At 38.7% G+C, this 27357-nt stretch overlaps 1 protein-coding gene across 4 annotated transcripts in view; it reads right to left on the bottom strand.

Annotated features, from left to right (window-relative positions):
- MCF2 (MCF.2 cell line derived transforming sequence) overlaps window positions 1–27357 on the bottom strand; it is a 106704-nt gene that overhangs the window by 11891 nt on the left and 67456 nt on the right. For all 4 annotated transcript variants that reach the window (XM_079910140.1, XM_079910139.1, XM_079910141.1 and 1 more), the window contains 14 exons: window positions 26661–26708; window positions 23878–23915; window positions 22521–22612; window positions 21230–21296; window positions 20471–20586; window positions 20286–20355; window positions 18380–18472; window positions 14243–14335; window positions 13357–13482; window positions 12487–12708; window positions 5733–5825; window positions 4169–4247; window positions 3550–3610; window positions 529–638 (listed from right to left, as the gene is read on the bottom strand). In XM_079910140.1, the coding sequence (XP_079766266.1) occupies window positions 529–638; window positions 3550–3610; window positions 4169–4247; window positions 5733–5825; window positions 12487–12708; window positions 13357–13482; window positions 14243–14335; window positions 18380–18472; window positions 20286–20355; window positions 20471–20586; window positions 21230–21296; window positions 22521–22612; window positions 23878–23915; window positions 26661–26708 (1308 nt within the window). The remainder of the gene's footprint in view (window positions 1–528; window positions 639–3549; window positions 3611–4168; window positions 4248–5732; window positions 5826–12486; window positions 12709–13356; window positions 13483–14242; window positions 14336–18379; window positions 18473–20285; window positions 20356–20470; window positions 20587–21229; window positions 21297–22520; window positions 22613–23877; window positions 23916–26660; window positions 26709–27357) is intronic.

A 27357-nucleotide genomic window follows, 5' to 3' on the forward strand; every position in this document is an offset into this window, starting at 1 on the left:
TTAAACAAATTGTTTTAAATCCCTTGAAATGACCCAATTTGCAAAATAAAAAGAAATATTCCTGAGCTGTAAATGACTCTTCTCTATTCATTAAACTTACAGTGAGTCAAGCAAGTGTGCATCCCTTGATGCAGGATGTGTTTTATTCACCTCTGTATCCTGTGTAGGAGGGGCTCCCAAACTTGAGAAGGTTCCAGAAAGAATCACATGAAGAACTTGTTACATTATAGCTGGCTGGGTCTCACTCCCAGAGTTTTTGATTCAGAAGGTCTGGGATGGAGCCAGAGCATTTGCCTTCTTAACAAGTTTCCAGGTGATGCTGATGCTACTGGTCCACGGACCACACTTTGACAACCTCTGCTCAGCCGAGTATCTTGCATATACACAAGACAGAAGAGTCTTCTAAAAATGGGTTAACTTTGTTTTCTCCATATAAAGTGAATAGATGGGTAGATTTCTCAAATTAACAACGGGAGGAAACAATTTGCACAGCCATGAATTCTGCCTTTGGATGAGCATTACACATACCTGTATTTGCTTCTGCCCGAACTGACGCGATGGCCTCATCGACTTCCACCATAGTGCTGGTGTGCGCCAAGTCAGTTTCCTCAGCACCTATAAAAGCTCCCTGTTGCCTTCTGAAATAGTAAATATGTAAAAACTGGTAAGCTTTTTTTCAGTTTAAGAGTAATAAGAAATTTTAAATGGTATTTCTTCTACTAATACCATGTGTTAAGAACATAGTCTAAGAATCCATTCAAACAGAGCTGATTTTCCCCCTTATTTAAGTCTGTGTGATAACAGCTCATAATATACAAAAGCTTTAATCCTGGGATCCAAGCCAGCATGGAAAGAAAAGGCTCCTTTCTGGACCCAAGGCAGGTATATTGTTTAGAATCCCTGTTTCATACTATATTGTATACCCAAAATTTGCTAAGAGGTAAATGCTAAATGTTCTCACCACAGACACAAAAAAGGATAACTATGTGAGGTGATGGATATGTCAATTAGCTTGATTGTGTTGATTATTTCACAGTGTACATGTATGTCAAATCATCAAATTTTACTCTTTTTTTAAAATATCTTTATTGGAGTATAATTGCTTTACAATGGTGTGTTAGTTTCTGCTGTATAACAAAGTGAATCAGCTATACATATACATATATCCCCATATCCCCTCCCTCTTGAGTCTCCCTCCCACCCTCCCTATCCCACCCCTCTAGGTGGTCACAAAGCACCGAGCTGATCTCCCTGTGCTATGCGGCTGTTTCCCACTAGCTATCTATTTTACGTTTGGTAGTGTATATATGTCCATGCCACTCTCTCACTTCGTCCCAGCTTACCCTTCCCCCTCCCCATGTCCTCAAGTCCATTCTCTACGTCTGCATCTTTATTCCTGTCCTGCCCCTAGGTCCTTCAGAACCTTTTTTTTTTTTTTAGATTCCATATATATGTGTTAGCATACGGTATCAAATTGTACTCTTTAAACGTATATAATTTTAATTGTCAACTATAACTCAATAAGTTGGAAAAATATAAACAACAAAAAACCCCTATTGTTCTATGAACTTTTAACTTCAATGAATTAGGCAAAGTGTATATGAATGACAATGAAACCTCAATCTGATTAATACTGTTGAGTTGTATCAGCTACTATAGAGTCAATTGCTCCATGAAATCTAAAGACTTTACTTCCAGAATACATGATAAAACACTGAGTATTGTGAACCGTGGAAAATAAAGACTTCCACCGTGATTTTAAAATGGTTCTCCTGCGGCTTCCCTGGTGGCGCAGTGGTTAAGAATCCGCCTGCCAATGCAGGGGACACAGGTTCGAGGCCTGGTCCAGGAAGATCTCACATGCCGTGGAGCAACTAAGCCCGTGTGCCACAACTACCGAAGCCTGTGCCCCTAGAGCCCGTGCTCTGCAACAAGAGAAGCCACCGCAATGAGAAGCCCGCGCACTGCAACGAACAGTAGCCCCCTCTCGCCACAACTACAGAAAGCCTGTCCGCAGCAACAAAGACCCAATGCAGCCGAAAATAAATAAATAAAAAATAAACTAAAATGGTTCTCCTAAAGCCTCAGATGAATCAACATACTTTGCACCTGATCTTAGCTACCTATGAAAGATGATGTGCAACAGAGAAAAAGAGTATTTTTATTTTTATTGGAGTACAGTTGATTCACAATGTTGTATTAGTTTCTGCTGTACAGCACAGTGAATCAGTCATACATATACATATATCCACTCTTTTTTAGACTCTTTTCCCAGATAGGTCATTAGAGAGTATTGAGTAGAGCTCCCTGTGCAGTAGGTCCTTATTAGTTATCTATTTTATCTATAGTCGTATGTATATGTCAGTCCCAATCCCCCAATTTATCCCTCCCTCACCTCCCCCCAACCCCGTAACAGTAAGTTTATTTTCTACATCTGTGACTCTATTTCTGTTTTGTAAATAAGTTCATTTGTACCACTGAAAAAGAGTACTTTTAATAAGTCCTTCAATGATCCCTACATCATGCAGATGCTGCGTGGTGAATTTCTGTGCCAAGGCTTTGGAATCACCATGAGGATTCTTTCTGCATATATGTAAATGTTGTATGGAAACTCCACCTTTTAAGATTCCTAGAGGTGGAATACAATGGCCACATCTCTAAACCAGCAGCAAAGCTATCATTGAGGACGGCTGCCTTCCTCAAAGACGTGGTTGTGTCCAGGCACAGCCCCCGCCCCACAGCCTCCGCCCCCGGGATCCAGACCTCCTCTCTAGCTACACAGAGAGGGCAAGTCACCAGCAAGTGGTCTCCATCAAGAGACCACAAAGCTGCAGGCCAGTATTAGCTGCCAGTACTTCATCATTCTTATACCTCTCCTTCTCCAATCAGATTGAAGGTGCCCAGAAATACTTTGAAGAGAAAGCCATGAGTGTAGCCGCTTTTGCTAGCAGCCTACATGCAACTCCCCCCAGGGTATACTGAGAACAAAGCACTTATAATCGTGTTTAAAAATTAGCCCAGACTATTTTTTTTTTTTTTTTGAGGCAAGGAATACGACTTTATTTGGAAAGCTGGCAGACCGAGAAGATGGCAGACTAATGTCTCAAAATAACCATCTTATCAGGGTCTGGATGCCAGTTTCTTTTATAGAATCCGAGAGGGAAATAAAGTAAAAAGGCATAATAGTGAGAGGCGGGGAGGAAGTAAAGTAAAAAGGGCCATCAGTCTTGCAAAACATCTCCTGGGGGAGGGGATGTGTTAATTTCTTCTTTCTTGCCGCCATCCACACCTTGACCGGGTCAAGACGTTTCCCTGAACAAAGGCACTTCCTTATATTCTTTTCAACATCAGGGGAACAGTGGGATAACTACTAAGGACTATCAGGCTGCAAGTCCAAGGACAGAACTGAGAAAATGTGTTTATAGAATTTGATGAGTTATTGCTAAAAGGCCAGGTAATTTTTGTCTGATAGTTTAATTACATTGTTTCATGTTATATACGGAAAACAGAAGATTGGAGAGTGGTATTTCTTAAAGTATAATCACTTACTCATTCCGCTGAGAAGAAAGATTCTGTTCTGTTAACTGATTATGTTGTTCTTGTTTTTTAACTGTGAAATAAAACAAAGATTATATAAGCATTGTTCGGAAGCCACACTTCTTACTTCCTTGAGGACCAATGACCTTCACATATGCACACACACACACCCCGATCCCATTTGAGTTCACCTTCACAGACTTGAAACAGCCAGAGGGAAGGCCAGTCTGAATTTGGAATATAGAAAAGGGTCGAACCATGTAATATTTTATTCAAGAAATTCAAGTTTATAACTAGCACCACCCCCAGGCCAACATTACCAAGCACTGATTACTGAGGTCCTAAGCAGAGTTGCCTCATGGGAAGCAATTAGAATTAACACATTCAGATTGCTCTATCACTGCACCACTGCTTCTCAGGCACTAGAGCTCATCTTCCATTGTAAAATTCATTCTCCAAAACAGTTTAAACAGCCTCCTGCATCTTGATCTCCTACTAATGAGTTGAGCAAACCATTTCATTATAAATAGTAGAAAGTAAATATCAGCCCCATTCCCTGTCAAAATTATCACAGAATCTGAGTCACTGAGCCGTTCTTGTACTTCTTGTTCTGGAGAATGCGTGAACTTACCTGTCATAAGTTCCTGTTGCTTCAACAAAATACTTCTGATTTCTTTTAACCACATCATCTTCACATCTACATTTGAAGCCTAAAGATTTAAAAAGCAGGGGAGGAGAGGACATGTTTCCTTTTTAGAACGATGCTTTAATAATAAAACAAATGTCACTAAGTATATCAAACACGATTTACATCCTGAACCACCATAATCCAACTCTAACATTTTGATTCTTAAAACTTCTAAGAAGCAAATAAGTAGCCATCGGATTAGATGAAATAACAGCCCAAAGCATTTCGAAATTGGCCTTCAATAATAATGCTCAGAGAAGCGTGAAATATAAATCTCACTTATTTTTTCTGTGTAGGAGGGTTCTTTTAAATATATAAATGTTTTTATGTTTAATTTTGGTAAAACAAAACAAGTTCTACTGTTTCTGAAAAGACAATCTATTGTAGGGACTTCCCTGGCAGTCCAGTGGTTAGGACTCAGTGCTTTCACAGCCGAGGGCCGGGGTTCGATCCCTGGTCAGGGAACTAAGATCCTGAAAGCCATGTGGTGCGGCCAAAAAAAAAAGACTCTTTGAAATGACAATAATCTCTTGAAATGTTCTAATTCCTCTCTTCTTCCGTGAGACAGGTTGAAGCTTACAGCATGTCTGGCCAGGACTTTAACCACATTCTTTAGAAAAAACAATCCGATCTGAATCATCACATCGCCCTGTCTCGTAATCAGGTCCTCTCTGAATGCTGAGCACAAGAGGAACTCAGAACTGTTATAAATCTGTAACTCAAGAGACTTGATGGGGACAGAGAAGCACCGGCCAAGCTCTTAGCTATCAGCTCTTGTTGATAAGTCTCCTGGTGTCGTGGTGAAAACTTAAAGCCATAGAAAGCATCACAGACATATCTCAAGTTGAAGAAAACTTCTGCCAAGACATGGAAGTAACCTAAGTGTCCATCAACAGATGAACGGATTTGGAAGATATGGTACATATATACAATGGAATACTACTCAGCCATAAAAAAGTATGAAATAATGCCATTTGCAGCAACACGGATGGACCTAGAGATTATATATGGAATCTAAAAAATAAACAAACTAGTGAATATAACAAAAAAGAAGCAGACTCACAGATACAGAGAACAAACTAGTGGTTACCAGTGGGGAGAGGGAAGGGGGAAGGGGCAATATGGCAGTAGGGGATTAATAGGTACAAACTATTAGGTACAAAATGAGCTACAAGGATATATTGTACAGCACAGGGAATATAGCCAATATTTTACAATAACTATAAATGGAGTATAACCTTTAAAACTTGTGAATCACTGTATTGTACACCTGTAAAATATAATATTATACAGCAACTATACTTCAATAAAAGAAAAAAAGAAAACTTGGTAACTGAGAAAATGTTTAATTGCATCACAAAGAATAATAATCAAATAATATTTAGGTAACCTACAGGAAAGGACTGAGAACTTTTGTAATGTAACCAAAATTATTTTTGTTTGTAAATGCAGACTTTTGTATCTTAAGGCAGGTTATGGTTTCTAGAACAATTCTTAAGTGACCAACCTGGACAATATAAACTTCTTCCTTCCCAGCATACCAGATTTCAAACTTGCGGTCGTCTCCTTTTACATATTCAGTGATTCCAACTTCATCCATCTACAATAAATGAGTCACCATTTTCATGAGCATTTTATTAGGAAAATGAAATTACATTAAATCTACCCCCATCATATTCTAAATGAAACAGAATTTCTCACTTCTGCAAAATATATGTTTTATAATCAAAGAATATGAAATGATAAATACAATCAGAGACCTGAGTGTTTATACACTTTCATTAAACTATGCACTTATATAGTACAGACTACATGCTCCATTCCAGTGAGTGAAACAAATGTTTCAAATCTGAGCATCCAAGTAGTCCATGTAAGATTGAATTCCATTATAAATTAACTGTACAGTATAAAAACAAATTATTGTGTCAAACACAGAAGTAAAACTAATTGAACATTGTGGAAAAGGTCATCCAAAATTAATTTAAATGGTTCTTTTTAATAACTTTATGCCAGATAAGTTAATCTCACAAATTACTACGTATGTCTATAGAAGCCCTACAAGTTATAGACATCCAATTTATGGGTCAGGGGAGAACCAACCAGGTACACAGAAATCCCCTCTATTTCCACCAAGCTCTTGGCCTCTCTAGGAAACAACCTGTCATGGGACAGTGATGTCTTCTTGTAGCCAGTGGAAATTAGGTATGCAATATCCCTTCCCTACTACCATAGTTTTTATTCTCTTTCATATGATTGTGCAAAGCACAAACTCTTCCATTTTCTTTCATCCTGTGCTGCTAGTAGCTTGGTTAATTTCATTTGAGCAACTTCACTCCCTTGTACACACATTCTCTTTTAGTTTCCTTCTGCCTTCTCTTTCCTTTCAATCATTTCCTAATTAACTAAAGGAATATCTCACTCTCTGTTCCATTTACATGCCTCCCAAATGACCCTAATTAGAGCTGATAAGCATTTAAAGTAGTGCTAGTGAGATCCCCATATCAAGGAAAAGAAAAAGGATTATACTTAGAAATGAAAGAGCCTGTGACATCTACCCTGAATGTACTCAGAAGTTACTTTCAGAATATCCAAAAATATCTTTACATTCCTACTCAACCACTCTAACTAACCTACTTTTGCTCAAACATCAGGTTTTAAGATAAACAATAATCTCATATTCAATCTCTATTTAAACTGATTTTGTTTCAATACATGGTTTTGTTTTAACAGCATGATAAGATGGAAGGCCCATGCGCTAGCTATGTGTGCTGGTACAAGTTGCTTAACCTTTCTGAATTTCAGTTTCCTCAACTATAAAGTGGGAAGAGTACCTATTTCATAGAGTTGATATAAGGATTAAATAGCATGCACTAAAGGCTTAGATAACATGATGAGTTTTTAAAAGTGTGAGTTTGCTTTCTCAACTTTCCCTTATTTGAATAGCAATGGTTTTGCCATTTTTCATTGTATACATAGAGCACAGCATTATAGAGTAAATGAGCTTTTTTGAGTTACTCTGGAAACCTAACCATGATCTCTATCAGACAACACTGTTCTTAGTTCTAAACAATTCACTACAAATGATCCACTGTAATACAATCCATTTGTAATTCATGGATTGTAGATATTTACTCAAATAACACAATATAAAGGTTTTATCAAAAGGTTTTTATTCTACTTATTAAATATTTACTATACCATGAAAACTTACCTTTAGAACCTAGAGGCAGAGTTAAAGCTCTAACTATATGAATATAGTTATATGATATATTATATAATAAATAATATATATAAAAGAACAAGGCTGATTCTACAGTTATACCCTAACTGTGGTCTCCGCCTCACCCTTCACATTTTCACTGATGATTTCTGGTAGCTATGAATATATTTTCTTTATTTTAAAGCATTTTATCTGAAGACATCTTGTTGTATCAAGTGCTCAGGGCCCCAATTTTTAACCTAATTTTCTGTCTTCAGGGTAGTGAGAAGATGTCAACTACCTTGTTAAAAGTCACCCAGTGGGTCAGAACTCTGGGATTATAACCAATAACTACCTATCTTAAGACTTTTATTAGGCAGATCAGCTCGGTGCTTTGCGATGACCTAGAGAGGTGGGATAGGGAGGGTGGGAGGGAGGATCAAGAGGGAGGGGATATGGGGACATATGTATGTATATGGCTGATTCACTTTGTTGTACAACAGAAACTAACACAGTATTGTGAAGCAATTATACTCCAATAAATATCTATTAAAAAAAAACTACTTGAATATTGGGAGGGAAAGCACTTGATATATTAAATGAAAAGTCCATGTTATAAAACTGAAGAAAAAAGACTTTTATTTCTGTATCTGGGATATATAATAGTTACTTCTTGGGTCAGTATTATGAAAAAATTGATCTTGGACTTCCCTGGCAGTCCAGTGGGTAACACTCTGCACTTCCAATGCAGGGGGCATGGGTTTGATCCCTGATCAGGGAACTAGGATCCCACATGCCACGTGGTACAGCCAAAAAAAAAAAACTGATCTTGATTCACAATAACAACACCAACAAAAAAATGTAGCTAGGTTGAACTGCCGTGAAGCAGTTAGAAACAAGATATTGGGTATAAAACAGTAACATAACTGTATCTTGAAAATAGTTTCTGGGATCAAAAAAAGAAAGAAGATGAGAATTATAACAGAATACTATTTATATAAATTAAAACTAAATGGGGGGCTTCCCTGGTGGCGCAGTGGTTGAGAGTCCACCTGCCGATGCAGGGGACATGGGTTTGAGCCTTGGTCCGGGAAGATCCCACATGCCGCGGAGCAACTAAGCCCGTGTGCCACAACTACTGAGCCTGCGCTCTAGAGCCCGCGAGCCACAACTACTGAAGCCCGTGTGCCTAGAGCCTGTGCTCCATAACAAGAGAAGCCACTGCAATGAGAAGCCTGTGCACCGCAACGAAGAGCAGCCCCCGCTCGCCGCAACTAGAGAGAGCCCGTGTGCAGCAATGAAGACCCAATGCAGCCAAAAATAAATAAATAAAATAAAATAATTAATTAATTTTTAAAAAACTAAATGGGCACAGAACATTAGTGTATACTTAAAAAGAACACACAAACTGAAGGATGTACATCAAATAATACAGGGGTAGAGAGGAGAGGAAGTGTGGGGAATGATAAAAAGGAATGAATGAAGGAATGAAAGAATAAACAAGCAAGAACAAGGCCTGCCAGCACGGCGCAGTGGTTACAATCATGGAGACCGAAGCCATCTGCCCGGGTTTGAATCTGTGCTGCACCACTTACTAGCCATGCTCTTGGATGAATTATTCACCTCTCTGGCACTTGGCTTTCTCATCCTCAAAATGGGGTTAATAATAGTTCCTACTTCATATAAAGTTGCTATGTGGATTAAATGAATTAACACTGATATTCATAAACACTTAGAACAGCTCCTAGCAAACACTGAGTACTACATGTATGTTTGTTAAACTTAAAAACATAGATGATAATAATAAACACATGAACTGAGGAATCTGTAGAACTCAAATGTCTCCATTTGACTAACTGTGACTTTAGGGCCTTTCCTTTGCACAGGAGCAGGCGACTTAAAATATAGCACACAATCAACGTACAGCTGTGGGGCTACGAGATTCCAGCTTGGTACGATGAACTCACGGCAACAGTCCCCTGAAAGTGCATCTGCATTGATCGTATCTACCAAGGGGAAGATTCTGAAACCAGGAACCCAAACTGTTAGGTAACACACTGACTAGTCCTACTAGTAATTATTTAATCCTGGAATCTCATATAAGCAAGAGGAAGAAAGCATGGTGAGGCTTATAAGAGATAGCCTAATTTCCATCTTTCTCTGTCAGCGACATCACCATTTTCCTAGTAATCCTGGTCTAAATCCTTGCAGGCATCACTGACTAATCTCTTTTATTAAGGACACTAGGCATTATTGGGGAATCAAAGAAAAATCAGGCTGATTTTTTTCCTTCAAATGTCAGGTATTATTTATTTTCAGTATCTAGTAAGTCAGTAAGCCTGCCTGTTTACCTGCCATGGAAGTGTTTCTTGCATCTATCCCACCCTCTGTTTCCACAGTAGCCACTGTAGTTCGAAATCTCACAAATTGGTTACCTCATACCAGTCTGTCCTTACTGTGATGTACTTTAGAAACACTCTGTTGGTGTGCCCATCATTGTGACAAATTAAAGGTAAAAAAAGAAAAATAGATACAAGCCAGAAATAGTATATTAGGTAGTAACTAGGTCACACCTAAATGCCCATCGACAGACGAATGGATAAAGAAGATGTGGCACATATATACAATGGAATATTACTCAGCCATAAAAAGGAACGAAATTGGGTCATTTGTTGAGACGTGGGTGTATCTAGAGACTGCCATACAGAGTGAAGTAAGACAGAAAGAGAAAAACAAATATCGTATATTAACGCATATATGTGGAACCTAGAAAAATGGTACAGATGAACCGGTTTGGAGGGCAGAAATTGGGACACATGTAGAGAACAAACGTATGGGGACCAAGGGGGGAAAGTGGCGGGGGCAGGGGGGTGGTATGATGAATTGGGAGATTGGGATTGACATGTATACACTAATATGTATAAAATGGATAACTATAAGAACCTGCTGTATAAAAGAATAAATTAAATTAAATTTAAAAATTAAAAAAAAAAAGTGAACCAAATGGATTTGGGTTCAACGTGGCTATGAAGATAAAGTACCCTCCTCTGGAATAAATATACAGACAGCAAGACATCTGAACCCTGTCTGAGGTCAATTACAAATTCTTGCTTCTCGACAGATGTTTATTAGAGACATAAAAGACCCTTGGAAATTTTGGGGGCTTAGAGGTGGGCGAATATCAAAGGAGCAACTGGGAGACTTCCTTGGTGGCGCAGTGGTCAAGAATCTGCCTGCCAATGCAGGGGACACGGGTTCGCACCCTGGTCCCAGAAGATCCCACATGCCGCGGAGCAACTAAGCCCGTGCGCCACAACTACTGAGCCTGCGCTCTAGAGCCCACGAGCCACAACTACTGAGCCCGCATGCCACAACTACTGAAGCCCACATGCCTAAAGCCCGTGCTCCGCGACAGGAGAAGCCACCGCAATGAGAAGCCCACGCACCGCAATGAAAAGTGGCCGCCGCTCGCCGCAACTAGAGAAAGCCCGCGCGCAGCAATGAAGACCCAACGCAGCCAAAAATTAATTAATTAATTAATTATTTAAAAGGAGCAACTGGGCATTTGTTATGAAAACAGTGAGGTTTTTGAACAGTCACTGCTGTGGGTTCAGAAGTGAAGCAGGGAAAGTAGACAGTAGGAAGAAGTCAGAGACCTAACCCTGGGCAGGAACCCCATTAGGAACAGCATGGAGTCGTTGGCCTCTGGGAAGAATCAAAAGGAGGGCCTGCTTCTCCGGTGGCCTCCTGACACAAAGCCCTCGGGCCTGGCTCAGGACACATGGCACGTCCTCTCCATTACCACTGCTGGACATCACATCAATTCTCAACATGCTAACAACCAAGAAACAGTGGGTGGAGAGTCGAGGGTCATAATTTTCTCCATTTTCCAAATTTTCTTCAGCAAATGCCATACCGCTTTTACAATGTAGAACTTGAAAGATAAAATTAATTAGGTGTGAAAAAAATCAAATTTGCCAATTACAGACTCATGTGGATTGGAGGCTCCTCTTGTCAAATGTCAAAACCAGCTGGGAGTGTCACTGGATTGCCAGTAACTTCCTCAAACAATACTGCTCTCATTTTAATACCAAACTAACATTAGGACACAATGGCAGTTTGGGTTATGGGAGAGAAGAAAGTAATTTCTAAGGATCGGACAGGACAGGTGTGGGCAGGATTCAGCGGTAGGTGGCTTTGCACACCCAGGAAGGGAGGGGATGGAGGAGGGATACAATGGGAATGTGCTAACCATAAAAGTGATCCATTTTTAAATCACACGGAAAAAAAGGAAGAAACTCTTTCCTCCTTGACTCTCCCGTATGAGAAAAGCTCCTTGCTACCAAGACCAAGAACTCCACCTGGTGCCATTGGTAAGAGAGTGCTAATGGGGGAGCCTGTGTCACTGCCCACAATTTCAAACTGTGCCGTGCAGGAGTCTAGGGCGCCCCCTTGGGGACTGCCTGGGACTGAAGTGAGAGAGGAAAGGAAGGAGGCCACGGTCTGTCCTCCGTGGCTCTCATTTCAGGTAGGAAAGTTCTGCTTCACCTGACTTCTCTCTAAGATTTCTACTTAAGGTTCCATGGGTGGAAGCGTGCGAAATGGGTGGTGAAGGGGGAGTCAAAGGGTACAAACTTCCCGTTATAAAATAAATAAGTCCTAGGGCTGTAATGCACAGCATGGTGACTATGGGTACCACGGTTAATAATACTGTACTTCATATTTGAAACTTGCTAACAGATTAGATCTTAAAAGTTCCCATCACAAGAAAAAAAGGTTTGTAACTATGTGTGGTGATGGATGTTACTTGTGGTGATCATTTCACAACATATACAAATACTGAATCATTACACTGTACACCTGAAACTAATGTAATGTTATGTGTCAGTTATACCTCAATTTAAAAAAAAAAGATTTTCTTTTAAAAAAAGATGTGCAACTAAAGTATAAGAGTATATATACTTTTTCAGCCCAGTCATCTGAGCTGAAAAAGTATACAAACTGGAATACAGTATATGTATACATGAAAGACTATTACATTACACAATTCAAACAGTCTTACTTTCAAACAGTGCTTAAAACTGTATGACGGGTATCGATCAGAGCCTTCTCTGCTTTCAACACGCCTTTTGCAAAAAACAATGGCTTTTTCGTACAAGAAAAGGTGCCGCTGCATTGGCTTGAATCTAGCAAAATCCTTCATCTTTGTAGCACCTTTCTTGTGCCCAATCCAAACGCTGAATGCACCCTGCGTTATCATCTTGCCCAGCTCATTTAAGTTTCCCTGGAATGGAAAACCCAAACTCATTAGTACAAGGCAGAGCAACATTCAGATCTCTGACATCAATATTACAGTGTTTAGATTGAGTTACTAAAACCCTGAAGCGTATATTTATAGTTTTTAAAGTTTCATTCATCATAACTTTTCACAGGAAAACATGCCATGTGTCACCCAGTTACAAAATGACTGTGGGACCAGGAGATAGAAGAAGCCTCCTTTTCCCTGGCTTCATGTTTCCATTACTTCCTCAATCCTAATCGGTAAATGACCTCTCCCAGTCCAAGTTTTCCCACGGGGGGCAGTTAACGCTAAAGATTTGATCTCTTTCTTCCATCTCTATCCTGGACTGAGGCAAAGAGCAATTCTGGGACCATATGCCTCCTTAGAATAGACCCAAACATTCCAGCAAGCGGGATCTCCCAAGGTCTGCACTTGGGGGTAGGCCTTGTTAGGGACAAGGGGAATGTCGTAAATCCATCTGGCTGCTGATCTGAAGCCAATTTTCCACTTAGCATCATAATAATGCTGACATTCGGATCCTTCATTTGTCTGCCTCTTACATCTTATTTCTCAGTTGATTCCAGAAGAGGAAGAAAGAGATGTTAACATGCTTACCCTGTAAAACTGCAACAATCATTATGATCTACTTACGATATAGCCATTTATTGCAATCTGATGCATTGAGTCATTAACTGACTTCAGTAAATCCAGTATCATGTCAAGTGCCTCCTTTAATTGCACAGATCCTTCGCAGTCTTTGCTATATTTTAATAGCTCCTGTAATTAGAAGTCAAGAATTAATATTAGGCTGATATTAATAACTGGAGAAAATGAATACATTTTTGGCTAACACGCTTTCGAGGAGGAATCCAAAGATAATGGCAGTTTTTCGAGTAATTTCTTTCATATGCTATTTGTCACATTAATACTCTATTTAATAACAATGTCAAAACCGGGGAAGAAATGGAATAGTGACTAAACAGTAGAAAGCAAAGGGCATTCAATGCTTCTGGAGCTGGAGAACTATAGGTATTAGGACACGCTAGAGATCTGTTTTTAAAGCAATTACACATTTTTTGGTCCTCCACTTACAGCAGTTCATTTTATTCATTATGCATATACCATAGAACGTTGTAAAAAGACATTTTAAAACAGGCTGTGTTGTATTTATACTTAACGTGACATTTTTGGAATCCTTTCACATGACTCAGAGGTGTGCCGTCTTCATTTTTCATTGAGAAGGCCCATAGGAAATACAGTCTCAAAACTATAGGAAATACAGTCTCAAAACTATATTTGTTTAGTGCTGCTTAACAACAGTGAAAGTTCTGCAGTCAGGGTTATCCATATATCAGTGTACCTTGTATGGACGATTAAATAGCTAGAAGCATTGATTCAACTGCTAAATCCAGCTGTCCCAGTCAGGAAGCCTACCTATTTCTAGTGCTTACTAGGCAGCTGCTTCCGTTTTAATGGCTTTGCCACATTTGACCCAAAGAAGTAAGTAAAGAAAGAAACAAATGTTTCATGCAATTACCTTCAACAGTAACTGATATTTAGTAATCCGTTGCACTGGTTTCAGTAAATAGGAATCTAGACCAAGTCTGTGCTTTAATTTTCTTTGACATTCCTGTCATTAAAATACAATGATCAATAAATTTAAATTGGCATTTACCTATGAAAATGTCAAATGTTCATTGATTAGACCCAATGCACACATGTTTCTTACATCTCAAGGAAAAGTTACCAGAAAAATTGCTGTTATATATGGTATGGAAATTGTAAGAGGCAGTATGTCTAAAACACTACAGTAAACTTTATTTCAAGGGTCGGAGAGGTAGAAAATCCCCAAATTTCAAAGACTAAAAAGTTTTTATATATAAATTCACAATGATGTAGAATGCTTAAAAAGTAAGAAAGCAGGGCTTCCCTGGTGGCGCAGTGGTTGAGAGTCCGCCTGCCGATGCAGGGGACGCGGGTTCGCGCCCCGGTCTGGGAAGATCCCACATGCCGCAGAGCGGCTGGGCCCCGTGAGCCATGGCCGCTGAGCCTGCGCGTCCGGAGCCTGTGCTCCGCAACGGGAGAGGCCATAGCAGTGAGAGGCCCGCGTACCGCAAAAAAAAAAAAAAAAAAAAAAGTAAGAAAGCAATGAATGACCATAGGTTAACATGACCACAAAGTTCTTCAAAGTATCCAAGAAAATTAACAAAAGGCTCAGCTCTGCAAGCCAAGACCCAGAAAAGAAATAGGTTGTACTGAATATAAATCAGACTGGGTATCAGAAGAGTTTTTTAAATGTCACAAGAAAAATACAGCCCTTATCAACTGGTGCTACATTTCATCTGATTATTGGCTTGCTGCCACTATAAATATAAGAGCCATGACTTTGGGTCCTGGGAACATTGTAGGGTCCATAATTAGGGCAAGATGGAGCTGTTTAGGATGAAATCTGCGTATAGGAAGTGCAGAACACAAAGGGAATGGGAGAGGAGATATCTATGGAAGATCCAGGACCCTCCTCTGTATGTGATAAAATCCAATACATAATCTAATTCGATTATCAACTTTTATGGTTAAAAATGGTGGACTGATATATGTATTTAGCTCTCCACTCATGAAACCCAATTAAAGTGATGGAAAAGTTATTTTTACAACGAAAAACCCAAAGTTACAAAGATGAAAGAGGGAAAGACATTGACAACATTTGGAAACTGGCAGAGGGAAAAGCCAAGGAACAACTCAATTTATGTTAAAGAACACACTTCCCCCTCCTCCACAAAGACTCCAGAATCAAGTACCTCTGGAAGTTGGAGATGAAGGTGGGGTTTGAAAAAAGATAGCTGTTTAAGAAGTAATTTTAAAAGTTTGTTTAAGCAGTAATTAGATACTAACCAGTGTTGGTAGAGGTGTGGAGCAATCAGGCCCCTCATACACCGTTGGCAGGAATGTAAAAAGGTGCAGCAACTTTGGAAAACAACCCAACAGTTCTTCAAAAAGTTAACAGAATTACCATATGACCTAGCAATTTCACACCCAGGTCTATGGCAAAGAGAAATGAAAATAATGCCCACACAAAAACTTGTACACAAAAGGTGGAGACAACCCAAATGTCCATCAACTGATGGATGGGTAAATAAAATGTGGAATATCCATCCATACAATGGAATATTATTAGGCCATAAAATGGAGTGAAGTTCTGACACTTGCTACAACACGGATGAACCATGAAAACATGATGCTGAGTGGAAGGAGCCAGACACAGAAGGTCACATATTTTAAGATTCCATTTATATGAAATGTTCAGAACAGGCAAACCTATAGTGACAGAAAGTAGCTTCGTAATTGCAGAGAGCTGTGGGGCTTGGGGGAACATGGGAGGTGACTGTTAAAAGGTAATTTTTTTTGGAGTGATGAAAATGTTCTTAAGTTGACAGTGGTGATGGTTGCACAACATTGTGAATATAGTGAAACTACTGAATTGTACATTTTAAAAGGGTGAATTTTGTGTTATTTTAATTATATCTCAACAAAGCTGTTACCAAAAAAAGAATTAAATGAGCATTAAATCTAAACAAAGCAGCACCGGCAGCAGCAGCAACAGTAAGCATCTTAGACAGCATGCCACTGTGCAAAACTGGGTGGCTGCTGTCCTTGTCCCCATAGCAGAAGAAAGGATGTTTATCTGAAAAGAGTAAAACAGAGGGCCTTTGGACTAGGGAATATCAGGTCCAGCTGACGGCATCATACCATATTGAAAGCAAAGAGATTACTTGAATATTTATGTACCAACTAAGAGACTCTCAACTTTCCCCCCACTTGGCTACCAGAACACTGGCAGTCAGATCCTTATTCTCCAGGTAGCAGAATGGAGAATCTGACCAGCCTGAGCAAAAGGACCTAAACATACAGGTCTTGGGGATCTTCCAAGGACCCAACAGTGAGGACCATGGTCAATAAACCCACATAAGCACAGGAAACTTCCAGTCAGCTTTTTAGTGCTTATTCCTAACGCGAGTGGACAACCAAATATCACCAGACATTCGAGGAAAGTGACAGAAATAAAAAAAAAAAAGAAAAGAAAAGAAAGAAGAAAAGCAATATGAAGACAACAGAAACTCTGCAAGGAGGAGAAAGCTATTTTTAAAAGGAAAATCTATTATAATTCTCCTCATAGAGATAAGATATTGAATTCATGAAACATAAACAGGGTTGTACTGAAAGGAACATTCAGAGAACAAAAAGGGGTAGAGGCTCTTCAAAATTAATAACATGATGGCAGAAACAAAACCCTCAACAGAAGGACTGGAAGATAAGTCCCAGAAGATACAGCAACAAGACAAAGACCCAGAACATAGAAAGAAAAGATAATCAGAGGACTGGTCCAGAATCTCCAACATCTGTACAATAGAAATTCCAGAAAGAGAAAATGGAGAAAATTGTGTGGAGAAAATCAAAGGGAAAAAAATCCAAGTAAATTTGGACAAGGGGTTCCAAATTCAAAGGGATCACCATAAGATTGGATGATGGCACAGCACTGTGATATTTCAGAACCCTGAGGATAAAGGAAGCTCCCATAAGCTTTCATAGAGAGGACAAAACTAGGCCACATGCAAAGGAACAAAAATCAAACTGGCATAAGATTTCTTAACAGCAACACTGGAAACTAGAAAACAATGGAGCAAATACCTTCAAAATTGTGAGGAAAATTATTTCTTACATAGAACTCTATACCCAGTCAAGCTAGCAATCAAGTGTTAGGGTAGAATAAAGACATTCGCAGACATGCGCGCTCTCAGAAACATTTACCTATCATGCACACTTTCTCAGTAAAGCTACTGGAGGATGTATTCCGCTGAACAAGTTAATAAAACAAGGAAGAGACAGATATGGCACCTAGGAAACGGGAGAGCCTGGGCAAGAGACACGTGAACAGACTCCCCGAAATTGATATTCACCAACATTCCAAGACAGCAGCTGCACAACGGGCTTAGTGAGTCTAGATGAGCAGGTCAGAAGACTCCAGGGGAGATGTTTTCAAGATGAAATTCAGAGAAAATATAATGTTTAAATGTACTAAGAAGAGATTGATGTAACTCTCACAACTGGGAGAGTTTGGGGTAGAATAGGGATAAGTACCTAGAAAATTAAGTGAGTAAAAAAGACACTTGTAAGAAAAATAATAAGGAAGGAAAAGCAACCGTCTTATTCCACATTATTCACCTGAGCACAGAAATTACATAGTCTTAATAATTTAACACTGTATATCAATCTAACCAGAGTTACACAACGTAACTAGATTGGACTATTTGGAGGAAAAGGTGTGTGTGTGGGTGTGGGAGCCAAGAACAATGAAAGAAAGCTAAATCCTCATCTTCCATCATGGGAAGCAGCAACATGAGTATGATATTTGGAGGTATGGAGGTAAATACCGAAAGAAGTAGCTAAAAGAGCAGAAAATAGTTGCCTCTGGGGAGCAGCATATATGTTTGTGCGCATGTATGCATATTTGGGGGTGGGTCAAACCGCTCTTTTATATATATATATATATATATATATATATATATATATATATATATATATATAACTTACTTAAAGCAGAAAATGAATTTATAAATAAGAAATATCCCAGTATCTTCCACAGAGAGTACATCCAATACCTGAACAATTACTATACCTGGAAAAAGGCGCATTCTGAATACTTCTTCCAAATTGCCTCTGACTTGGGCTTATTCTGACAATATTTTGCATACATTTGAAAATCATCTTTCTGTGATAAAAAGAAAATTCAGGGGTATTAGCAATTTGTGAGCATGTACTTTTCTTATCAAGGAAGCCTGAGCAAGGGTTAGTATGGCCAAGCATCACAGGGAATGTGGCCTAAAGGGCCTGTCACACTGGCAGCTGGTCAGAAGCCCTTTTTATATTCCAAGAACAGCATGCCCATCAGACCAGGTACAGGGACACATAATTATCCAAGGAATTTCATAACTTCCATTTACCAAGTTTAAGAGTTAGAGGGAGAAAAGAAAAGTCAGAGGCAGAAAAGTCTTCTTTGAATGAACTATGAAAACAGACTACTTTTTTCATTACTATGAGGTAACAGGATACCAAGAAATATGCTCCTTCTATGCTTTCAGTCTCTCGACTCCCTAGTGAATGAACTTATAGTAACTCCCGAGGCCTTTGGTCCCTCGGAGCATCATCATTGTACCATAACACTGCGAGGCATCTGCCCATGCTATTCTCTCTCCCTGGAATCATCTTTATTTGACCCACATGTAATGGGCTACCTCCTACTCACTCATTAGCATTCATCTCATGAGTCATCTCTTCTACACAACCATCATTTATACCTCCAGTCAATATCAGATGCACCTCTTCTTGGCTCCTATAGGACCCTTTGTATATCTCTAATATACCACATCTCACACTGTACACAATGGATTCCCTGTCTTTCTATGCGGATGGTCTTGGTATTCCGCATTGCCTAGTAAAGTGCTTGGCACAGAGTAGGTATTCAGTAGATGGCTGTTGAATGAATGAACAGACCAACAGGCACTTATTAAACCCCTACTGATTGCCAAGAACCATGCTGACCTTATTAGAGATACAAAAATACATGGGATATGGACCCTGCCTCAATGAGCTTTCCATCTAGTTGGAGCAGATTTCATGAATATGTGTAAAGATGCGTAGTAATGTAAAATTCCCAATGAGTAGCACAGACATTAAGTACTACAGTTCAAAGGAAAGAGAGGTTGTTGTTGCTTAGGGAAGTTGGGGAGGAATTTGGCCATGGTTTAAACGCGTTTGAAGTTTGGATATGTTGAGAAAGGTTCTGCCTTATCCTTATTATTTTCTCACGCCATAAACGCTTTCTGAGACAAGATATCTCCTTGGAAGCTTTCAGTGATCACCTCTATCAAACTGACTCTCAAATCAAGACAAAACTGATCTTTCAAGAAGAGGAGGAACTAGGTAAGCAGAGAACATTGTGAGAGAAAACTCTAATGGAAGAGAGTGTGATTACAAAGCCTGGGAAGTCAATTGTACTAAGTACACTCTTAGGACGTAGAGAAATGAGCCTCCCTGAATGATCTTGTAGAATAAAAGGAACACACAGCTCCCCATTTTGCAAAGTTCCTGTGATAGATGCCTTGGTGTCTGAAAGCCAGACTCCATTTGATTCAAAGACTTCACATGTATTAGAGGGGAATATCAAGGCATCTCTTAGGCTAAAAATTAACCAAGCCAAGAATGGTTGTGCTGAGATGATCCCAAATCTCCCATCTTCACAGCCAGGATGGTCCTTGGACTCCTGGGATCACCCAGGGGTCAGTGGACACAAGCTGAGCCATTGTAGCATTTGATACCACAGAATACAATGGCCATTTGCACGTTCGAATACCCCATTCCTGTAACAAAACTTGGTTTAGCCTCAAATACTTGCTGGAGTGATGTGTTTCCTCCAAAAACATAAAGACATAAAAAATAATGCCTACCTTGTCTCTAAATCTGTAAAATGACCTGCTCTTTTGGTGGCCTATATTTATCTATTTTGAAATAATCATTGAACTAACCCTTTCCAGGAAACAAGGTCCCACTCTTTCTGGAGCAACAACGCAATCTTCCAGACTGCTCATGAAAATGCTGTAAAAATTTCAAAGAGAAAAATGATATGATTTTGTGTGAAATACGCTAAATTGATCAATAACCTTTTAAATAAAAATCACGAAAAAGAAAATTCAATTCAGCAATTACATACTTGCTATGGAATTCATATATTTCTGCCATATTTCCAAAGAGAACATCCTTTTTATTTCTCAGGAGAGGTGGTATAAGGTCAAACATCTCTGGATTATCCATCTCCTCTCTATAGCCCTACCCAAAATAAATACATTTATTCATTTAAAAAATATTTACATCAACATTTGATTGGGCCACCAAAGATATAGGTATAGCAGAACATATATGGGATTAATGGGTAAAGTTGTTTAAATTTTAACATTCAAATTTTCTAGTTCCCAAAGTTATCCACTATTATTATTATTATTATTTTAGATAGTAGAACAAGGAAGTCAAGGTTTTCTACTCAATGGGTAGAATAAAGTGACAGCTCTTTGGCCTTCAGGGTAGCTTATAGGAAAACAAAATAGAGACAAAATAGAAACCAGGTATGAAAAATGATATTACAGGTCATTAACTTCTCCTTAAACAGGCAATAATTGTTTAGTTTTTTTCAGACCAAATTAATATTATGACATTTGTATCAAGAGAATGTTTTTCTCCCATACTTAACGCTTTACATCACAATCTCTAAAGAGCACCCTGGGAATAATGATAACAATCTGCTGCATTCCTAAGGGAACAGCTTATCTGTTCTGTAACAAATTCTGAACCCACAATTCTCACTGCTGAGGGAGAACCTGAATATGCACATTTAACAATCAAGGAAGGAGACAAAAAGAGAAGTCTGCCCGAAGCACTTCCTAAAAGACAGGAAAATACGATCTGAGTCACTTACCAACAAAACAGCAAATAGTTCCCGAACATACACCTTCTCTGTCTGTACCAGCTCATTTAGGACGTGGCTAAAATGAAAGGACCACGTTTGTCAGTTATTTTATGGCTTTAGAATTGTATTGCAACATTTCACTTATTATCATTATAAATTGTCAAAGATGAAAATTAATAATGCAGGGGAACTACCAATGGTTTGGTTTTATCATCAAAATATAAAATTAATTCTATGGCTTCTAGAGTAAGTACTACGCACAAGACTCTTAAAAATTTTTTTTAAAAAAGAGGAGTGGGGCTCAGGAGTTATTTTTAAAGAGAAAAAAACCCCATCTTATTTCTAACTCACTAAGCTTAAGAATCATTTACTAAAAATTCACAAAATCTATTCCTAAAAATCTGGGGAATACTTTTTTCAATTAGCAATAATCGCGCCTCGAATGAACCTCATTGGCTATGATACAGCCACTGCGCAAAAGCTGGGAATACTTTTCTGAACAGCACAGTTTCTGCGCTATAGTTCCCTCTCTCTTGCTCAGAAAAAAATAATATTAGCATTTTAGGCACAATTTTTCCTTTTTTTCCCAGTAATGTTCTGAAATTCTCCAAGACATGATTATACTGGTTTTCTCAAATATAGATCATACTTAAGTTTCTGTAGTAATTTTTTTACTGTCTTTTTAAAATAAAATACATTTTCCTTCCAATGTGATTTCTAATTGACATCATATTTAAAATTTATTTCCTCACTCCCCAATATAAGTTACCCATTTAATTTAACTTCTATCCTTGGCTTCTTTTAAATTTTTACACTTCTAAGAATTAACATTTAACAATCTTTGACTATATACATAACTTGCTCCAAAATACTGGTTACTTACTCAAAAGTCTGTGATATAAAGTTTAAAATGTGAATATTCATATGTGTGGAATATTAACATAATAATATAAAAGTGAACAAAACAATGATTTTTATTAGCACCTATAAAATCACATTGTATATCTACATAATCCTTTGTAGTTTTTGAAACACTGACCCATTCACTCTCACCTCTTTCATAAAAGAGGAGACTAAGATTCTGAAAAGATCTGGTTAATTTTCAAGTCACATAAACAGAATATAGGTTGGCCAGGCCTAAATCCAGGACTTCTGACACCTTCTCTAGTATACTTATCACATCCAGTAGAACCCCATTCTGTGAACTCAAAATTCTAAGCACATTTGCCTTGAACACTGAATCAGAGCCTCCTACTGGTAGATGTATATATATGGGTGTATGTTAATAAATAAAAGATACTTCTTCTTTAAAATATCCAGGCTATTGTCATTGTCCAAACTGGAGGACTGAGCAGAACTTCTCTTCTCCTGACAATCATGCACCACTTCAATCTGAAATGAAAATAAAAGTGAAATTAGCATCTACGTAGGTATAGTTCTTTTTCATGGAACTCTAGCTCAAATTAAGTTTTCTACGTTCTAACTGTATAGATAAACTGAAAAGTAACACTATGAGTATGATTTTTTTCAGAAATAACTTTGATATGTACTAGTTAAAAAAATTATTTTAGTTGCCTAAGAGGACAGATTTAAGATATTCATTACCATTTACTTTATATGTTAAGTAATGTTTCATTTCTTTGGCACTTCGGGAAAATGAGGTTAATTCATAAAAAGTTGATTGTACTGGGACATCCCTGGCGGTCCAGTGGCTAAGACTCCGTGTTTCCACTGCAGGGGGCACAGGTTCGATCCCTGGTTGAGGAACTAAGATCCCACATGCCGGGATTTCCCTGGTGGTGCAGTGGTTAAGAATCCGCCTGCCAATGCAGGGGATACGGGTTCAATCTCTGGTCCGGGAAGGTCCCACGTGCCTCGGAGCAACTAAGCCCGCACGCCACAGCTACTGAGCCTGCACTCTAGAGCCCGTGAGCCACAACTACTGAGCCCACGTGCTGCAACTACTGAAGCCGGCGCGCCTAGAGCCCGTGCTCCGCAGCAAGAGCAGCCACTACAATGAGAAGCCTTCACACCGCAACAACGAGTAGCCCCCGCTCGCCGCAACTAGAGAAAGCCCGCGCACAGCAACGAAGACCCAATGCAGCCCAAAATTAATTAATTAATTATTTTTAAAAAAGAACACACAAAGAAAACGTAGGGTGCTGCAGTTTTGAGGAGGCTACTCTCTGCAGATACCAGAATATCATGGCTAACTGAGAAGGAATCTTAAATCTATCAAGAAATGGATAGATGTCTGTTTTGAGCCAAGGGGATGGTCCATTAGAATCTGTCCTTTGTCCATGTTTCATACTTGCAGGACTGGAATCACTTAGGAAAGAAATCTCCTTTTGTAAGAAGATGCAACAATTGTTTAGGTGAATTGAGGTGGGGGCAGGAATGAGAAGCTGGAACTTATGTGAGATGTTCTACAGCAATTATTCTGAACTTCAGCCAAGACCTGAGAAACTGCTCATATATCTGGGGCTACGCCAGTACTGCAATTAGACACAATGCAACAGCAGCTTTTTCTTTTCGATGAAGTTGGCTTTCAAATGCACAATATTGGTTTAGTGAATGAAAAAATATGGTTTTAGTCCCTATCCCAATTCTGCAACTACAGCAATAAGGCCAACTTTGAATTAATTAATGATATTTACTTTTATGTTGCTCTGATTTTGTCTCCAAGTCTTCCTCCCTGGTAGAGAAATATGAAAGAAGAATTTCAAACGAGAATTAAAATCAACACTTTTCATAAAAATACGTGCATGTGTGTTACAGAGACATTAATGTTCCATCATGTTTATATTAGTACTTTTAAATCACACTATACATAACAGATGATTAGTTAGACTTATCTATATGATTTCAACTTCTTACAGAGCATGTTTTGCTATGTATTCACCCATTCTCTCATTCATCAAACATTTGCTGGATTGCCGAGCAAGCACGAAGCTAGGTGTTAGTACCCATGATTATTCGCAGGTTTAGTGTTCATTCCGATAACATAAGCATTTAATCAGATGGTAGCTCACTGATTAACTGAATCAAAAAGAATTTCGGAAAAAAAATCTCAATTTAACTAACAATTATAGCCTCTGACATTTATTTGGCACTTACTACATGCCAGGCACTATTCTAAGCCCTACACGTGCATTTTCTTTTTTAACCCTCAAATCGACCCTGAGCAATAAGTACTACTTCTATCCCCATTTTATAGGTGACTAAGCTTAATATCTTGTCCAAGAAGCAAAAGTGGTACCCAAATCCATAAAGTCTACTATCAGAATCCGTGTTTCTAACCACTATATAAAACATTTCTGGGCTTCCCTGGTGGCGCAGTGGTTGAGAGTCCACCTGCCGATGCAGGGGACACGGGTTCGTGCCCCGGTCTGGGAAGATCCCACATGCCGCGGAGAGGCTGGGCCCGTGAGCCATGGCCGCTGAGCCTGCGCGTCCGGAGCCTGTGCTCCGCAACGGGAGAGGCCACAGCAGTGAGAGGCCCGCGTACCGCAAAAAAAAAAAAAAAAAAGACAAGGCCGTTTAGGCTCCTAATTCTCAGGGCTGCTGGAAGGAATAGACTTTTTGTCCTTTCCTCCTCGGTGGGAGCCATGACAAGGCCCGCTCAGGGAAAGACTCTGTTGTTAAGTTCTCTAAATCTTATCCTTCACTTTCATTTACTTAAAAATATATTCTATATGGGAATATTTACCTTTACACGATATATATGTAAATAGATAAATATAAATTAGACTTAGTGGCAATTACCATATAAAATCAATTTCTCAATAAATACTGATACCCATCACTTTAAAGAAACTTGATATACAGACATCCAAAGATACTTTTAAAGGAAACTTAGGGAGCTTTACTTATTAGCTTTACTAATTAATTCTTTGCAAATACATTAAGAGATGAAAAAGGAATATATACACAACTTATGAAGAATGCACCTTTTTCTGAAAAGCAAGGTAGATGTATTCATTCTTTTAACAATATGACTATATATATATATGTATATATATATATATACATATATATATATATATATATATATATAATTCTTAAGCACCTATACTCTCTGCTAACCTTTGTGTCTGGTGCTGGGCATACAAACGTGAACTGCACACAGTCCCTGCTCTGACAGAGCTTACGGTCTAGCAAGAGAGACAGGAAACAGGCAATGACGCTAAAGCTGAGAAGAAATGAAGAGGGGCTTTTTATGCCATGGCATGAACACCTGACCGAACTGGGGTGCAGGGGAGGAGGAGAGGCAGGAAGGAAAAGCTTACCTGAAGGAAGAGGCCTAGAGATAGGAAATCTGATGGCAGAGTAGGAGAGAACAGTAGGTGTAAAGTCCAAAAGGCAAGACAACTAGGGGCATTTAAGAAAAGAAAGTGGGAAACAGGGAGACTGTTGTAGTTGCCAAGGCAACAGATGGTTGTTAGGCTGGATTCCGGCAGTGGCAGTGAGGGCTAGCAGGGCGGATGGAAACAAGTGGGTCTTTTGGACTGATTAGAGGTCAGGAATGAGTGAGAAAGGGGAGCAGGAGAAATGGCATCCGTTTTGGGGTTCGCTGAGACTGAGCTGCCGGTAGGAAATTCAAGGAGGCAAATTGGAAGCGGAGACTCTGAAGTTTAGGAGAAAGATCTAGACACAATGTTCTTCCATAACTTCCCTCTGTATGAAATGTTAATTCAGCAAATAGTTACCACACCTTGCTAGGTGCCAGGCACTGTGTTAGATACAAGATTCTATTTGATGCAAATTAATGAAAATAAACAAACAAAAACAACAAAAAAACAGTTTGACTTATTTTATAAAAAATTAGCACTTATGCCTTGATTTGACCAAATCTTTTTTTTTTTACCAAATCTTATATATTTGGCTTAGCAATTAAAAGTCTTGAAGAGTTATTTGGAACTGATTGTTAGAATCCCCACTACTCACAGACCAATTAGGTAAAATGAACAGTGTTTGTAGCATAAATAATGCTCTGATTTAATTTAGAAACCATGATGGATAACAGATAAAATCATTTATCCATCCATGTCATTTATTCAGTAAGCTGCCTTCTTCCTTATAAATACATTAGGCAGTTCTAAACCGAGGCAAATTCAAGCTACTCCCAACAAATAGTTTTATTCTGGGTGACAGAGAGTCTCTACAATGAAAGCAAGCTTGATTTATTTTAACATGGCCAATTGTTTTCGTCTTATGAGTGGTCATTTGATGAAAGGGAATAATCTACTTTTTATATAGTTTTTTTCCAAGGTAATTTTAGTACTGAGAGAATAATGGATGCTTATTATGAAAAAAAGGAGAAAGTTAATCCTAGGCAGAATGCAAGAATGAACTGCTGCTGGTTTTAGATGCCAAACTGGTTTTTCACACGTACACAAACTCAGAAAATGTACTGATGCAAAGTAATAAAGATGGGTACCTTTTGAAAAAAGTTTACATGCTTGAAAGAAAGAGTATCCAACTCCCACTGCAGAAAGAAAGTGTAACGCCATTAAATAAGAATATCAGAAAGAAAAAAAATGAAACAACACAAAACAAAATGTACTTTTAGTGACTAAGGCCTTGAGTGGGTCTTAGGCAGTCTTTTCAGAGCTCTATTTCTCAACCTGAGGCATGCCGCTTTCGGAACGCCTTCAGAGGAGTTGAGCTTTTGGAAGACCATAAAGCAAGAGGCCTTAGTCATGAGGGAAAGAATAGTCTAGTTTATTGAGTATTTTTTTATATTCTACAATTTTTTTCCACTTTGTCTTCACAACAACACTTTGAAATCGGTAGGTATTATTGCTCCTATTTTACAGACAAGGAAACCAAGGCAAAACCAACAAAGGAGGTTAAGTGAACTGCCCAAGGTCACATAACCCATGAATGGAGCCAGAAATCTGAGCTCTGTCTTCTGTTCAGGAATATCAACCTATTCTATTTTTATTCTCATAGCTGTTGGTTTTTATGCCCTATTGGTTGTTTGTTCTTTTTATTCTTTTTCCCAGTATCTTCTTAGTATAATTTATTTATGCCATTGTTCATGGTTTGACTTGTGAGTATATTTTTATATTTAATAACTATTAACTATATAACTTTCATCATCTTAGCCTAGTTATCTGCTTTCATCACCTCGT

Source organism: Stenella coeruleoalba (genome assembly GCF_951394435.1).
Source record: "Stenella coeruleoalba genome assembly, chromosome: X".
Taxonomy (NCBI): Eukaryota; Metazoa; Chordata; class Mammalia; order Artiodactyla; family Delphinidae; genus Stenella; species Stenella coeruleoalba.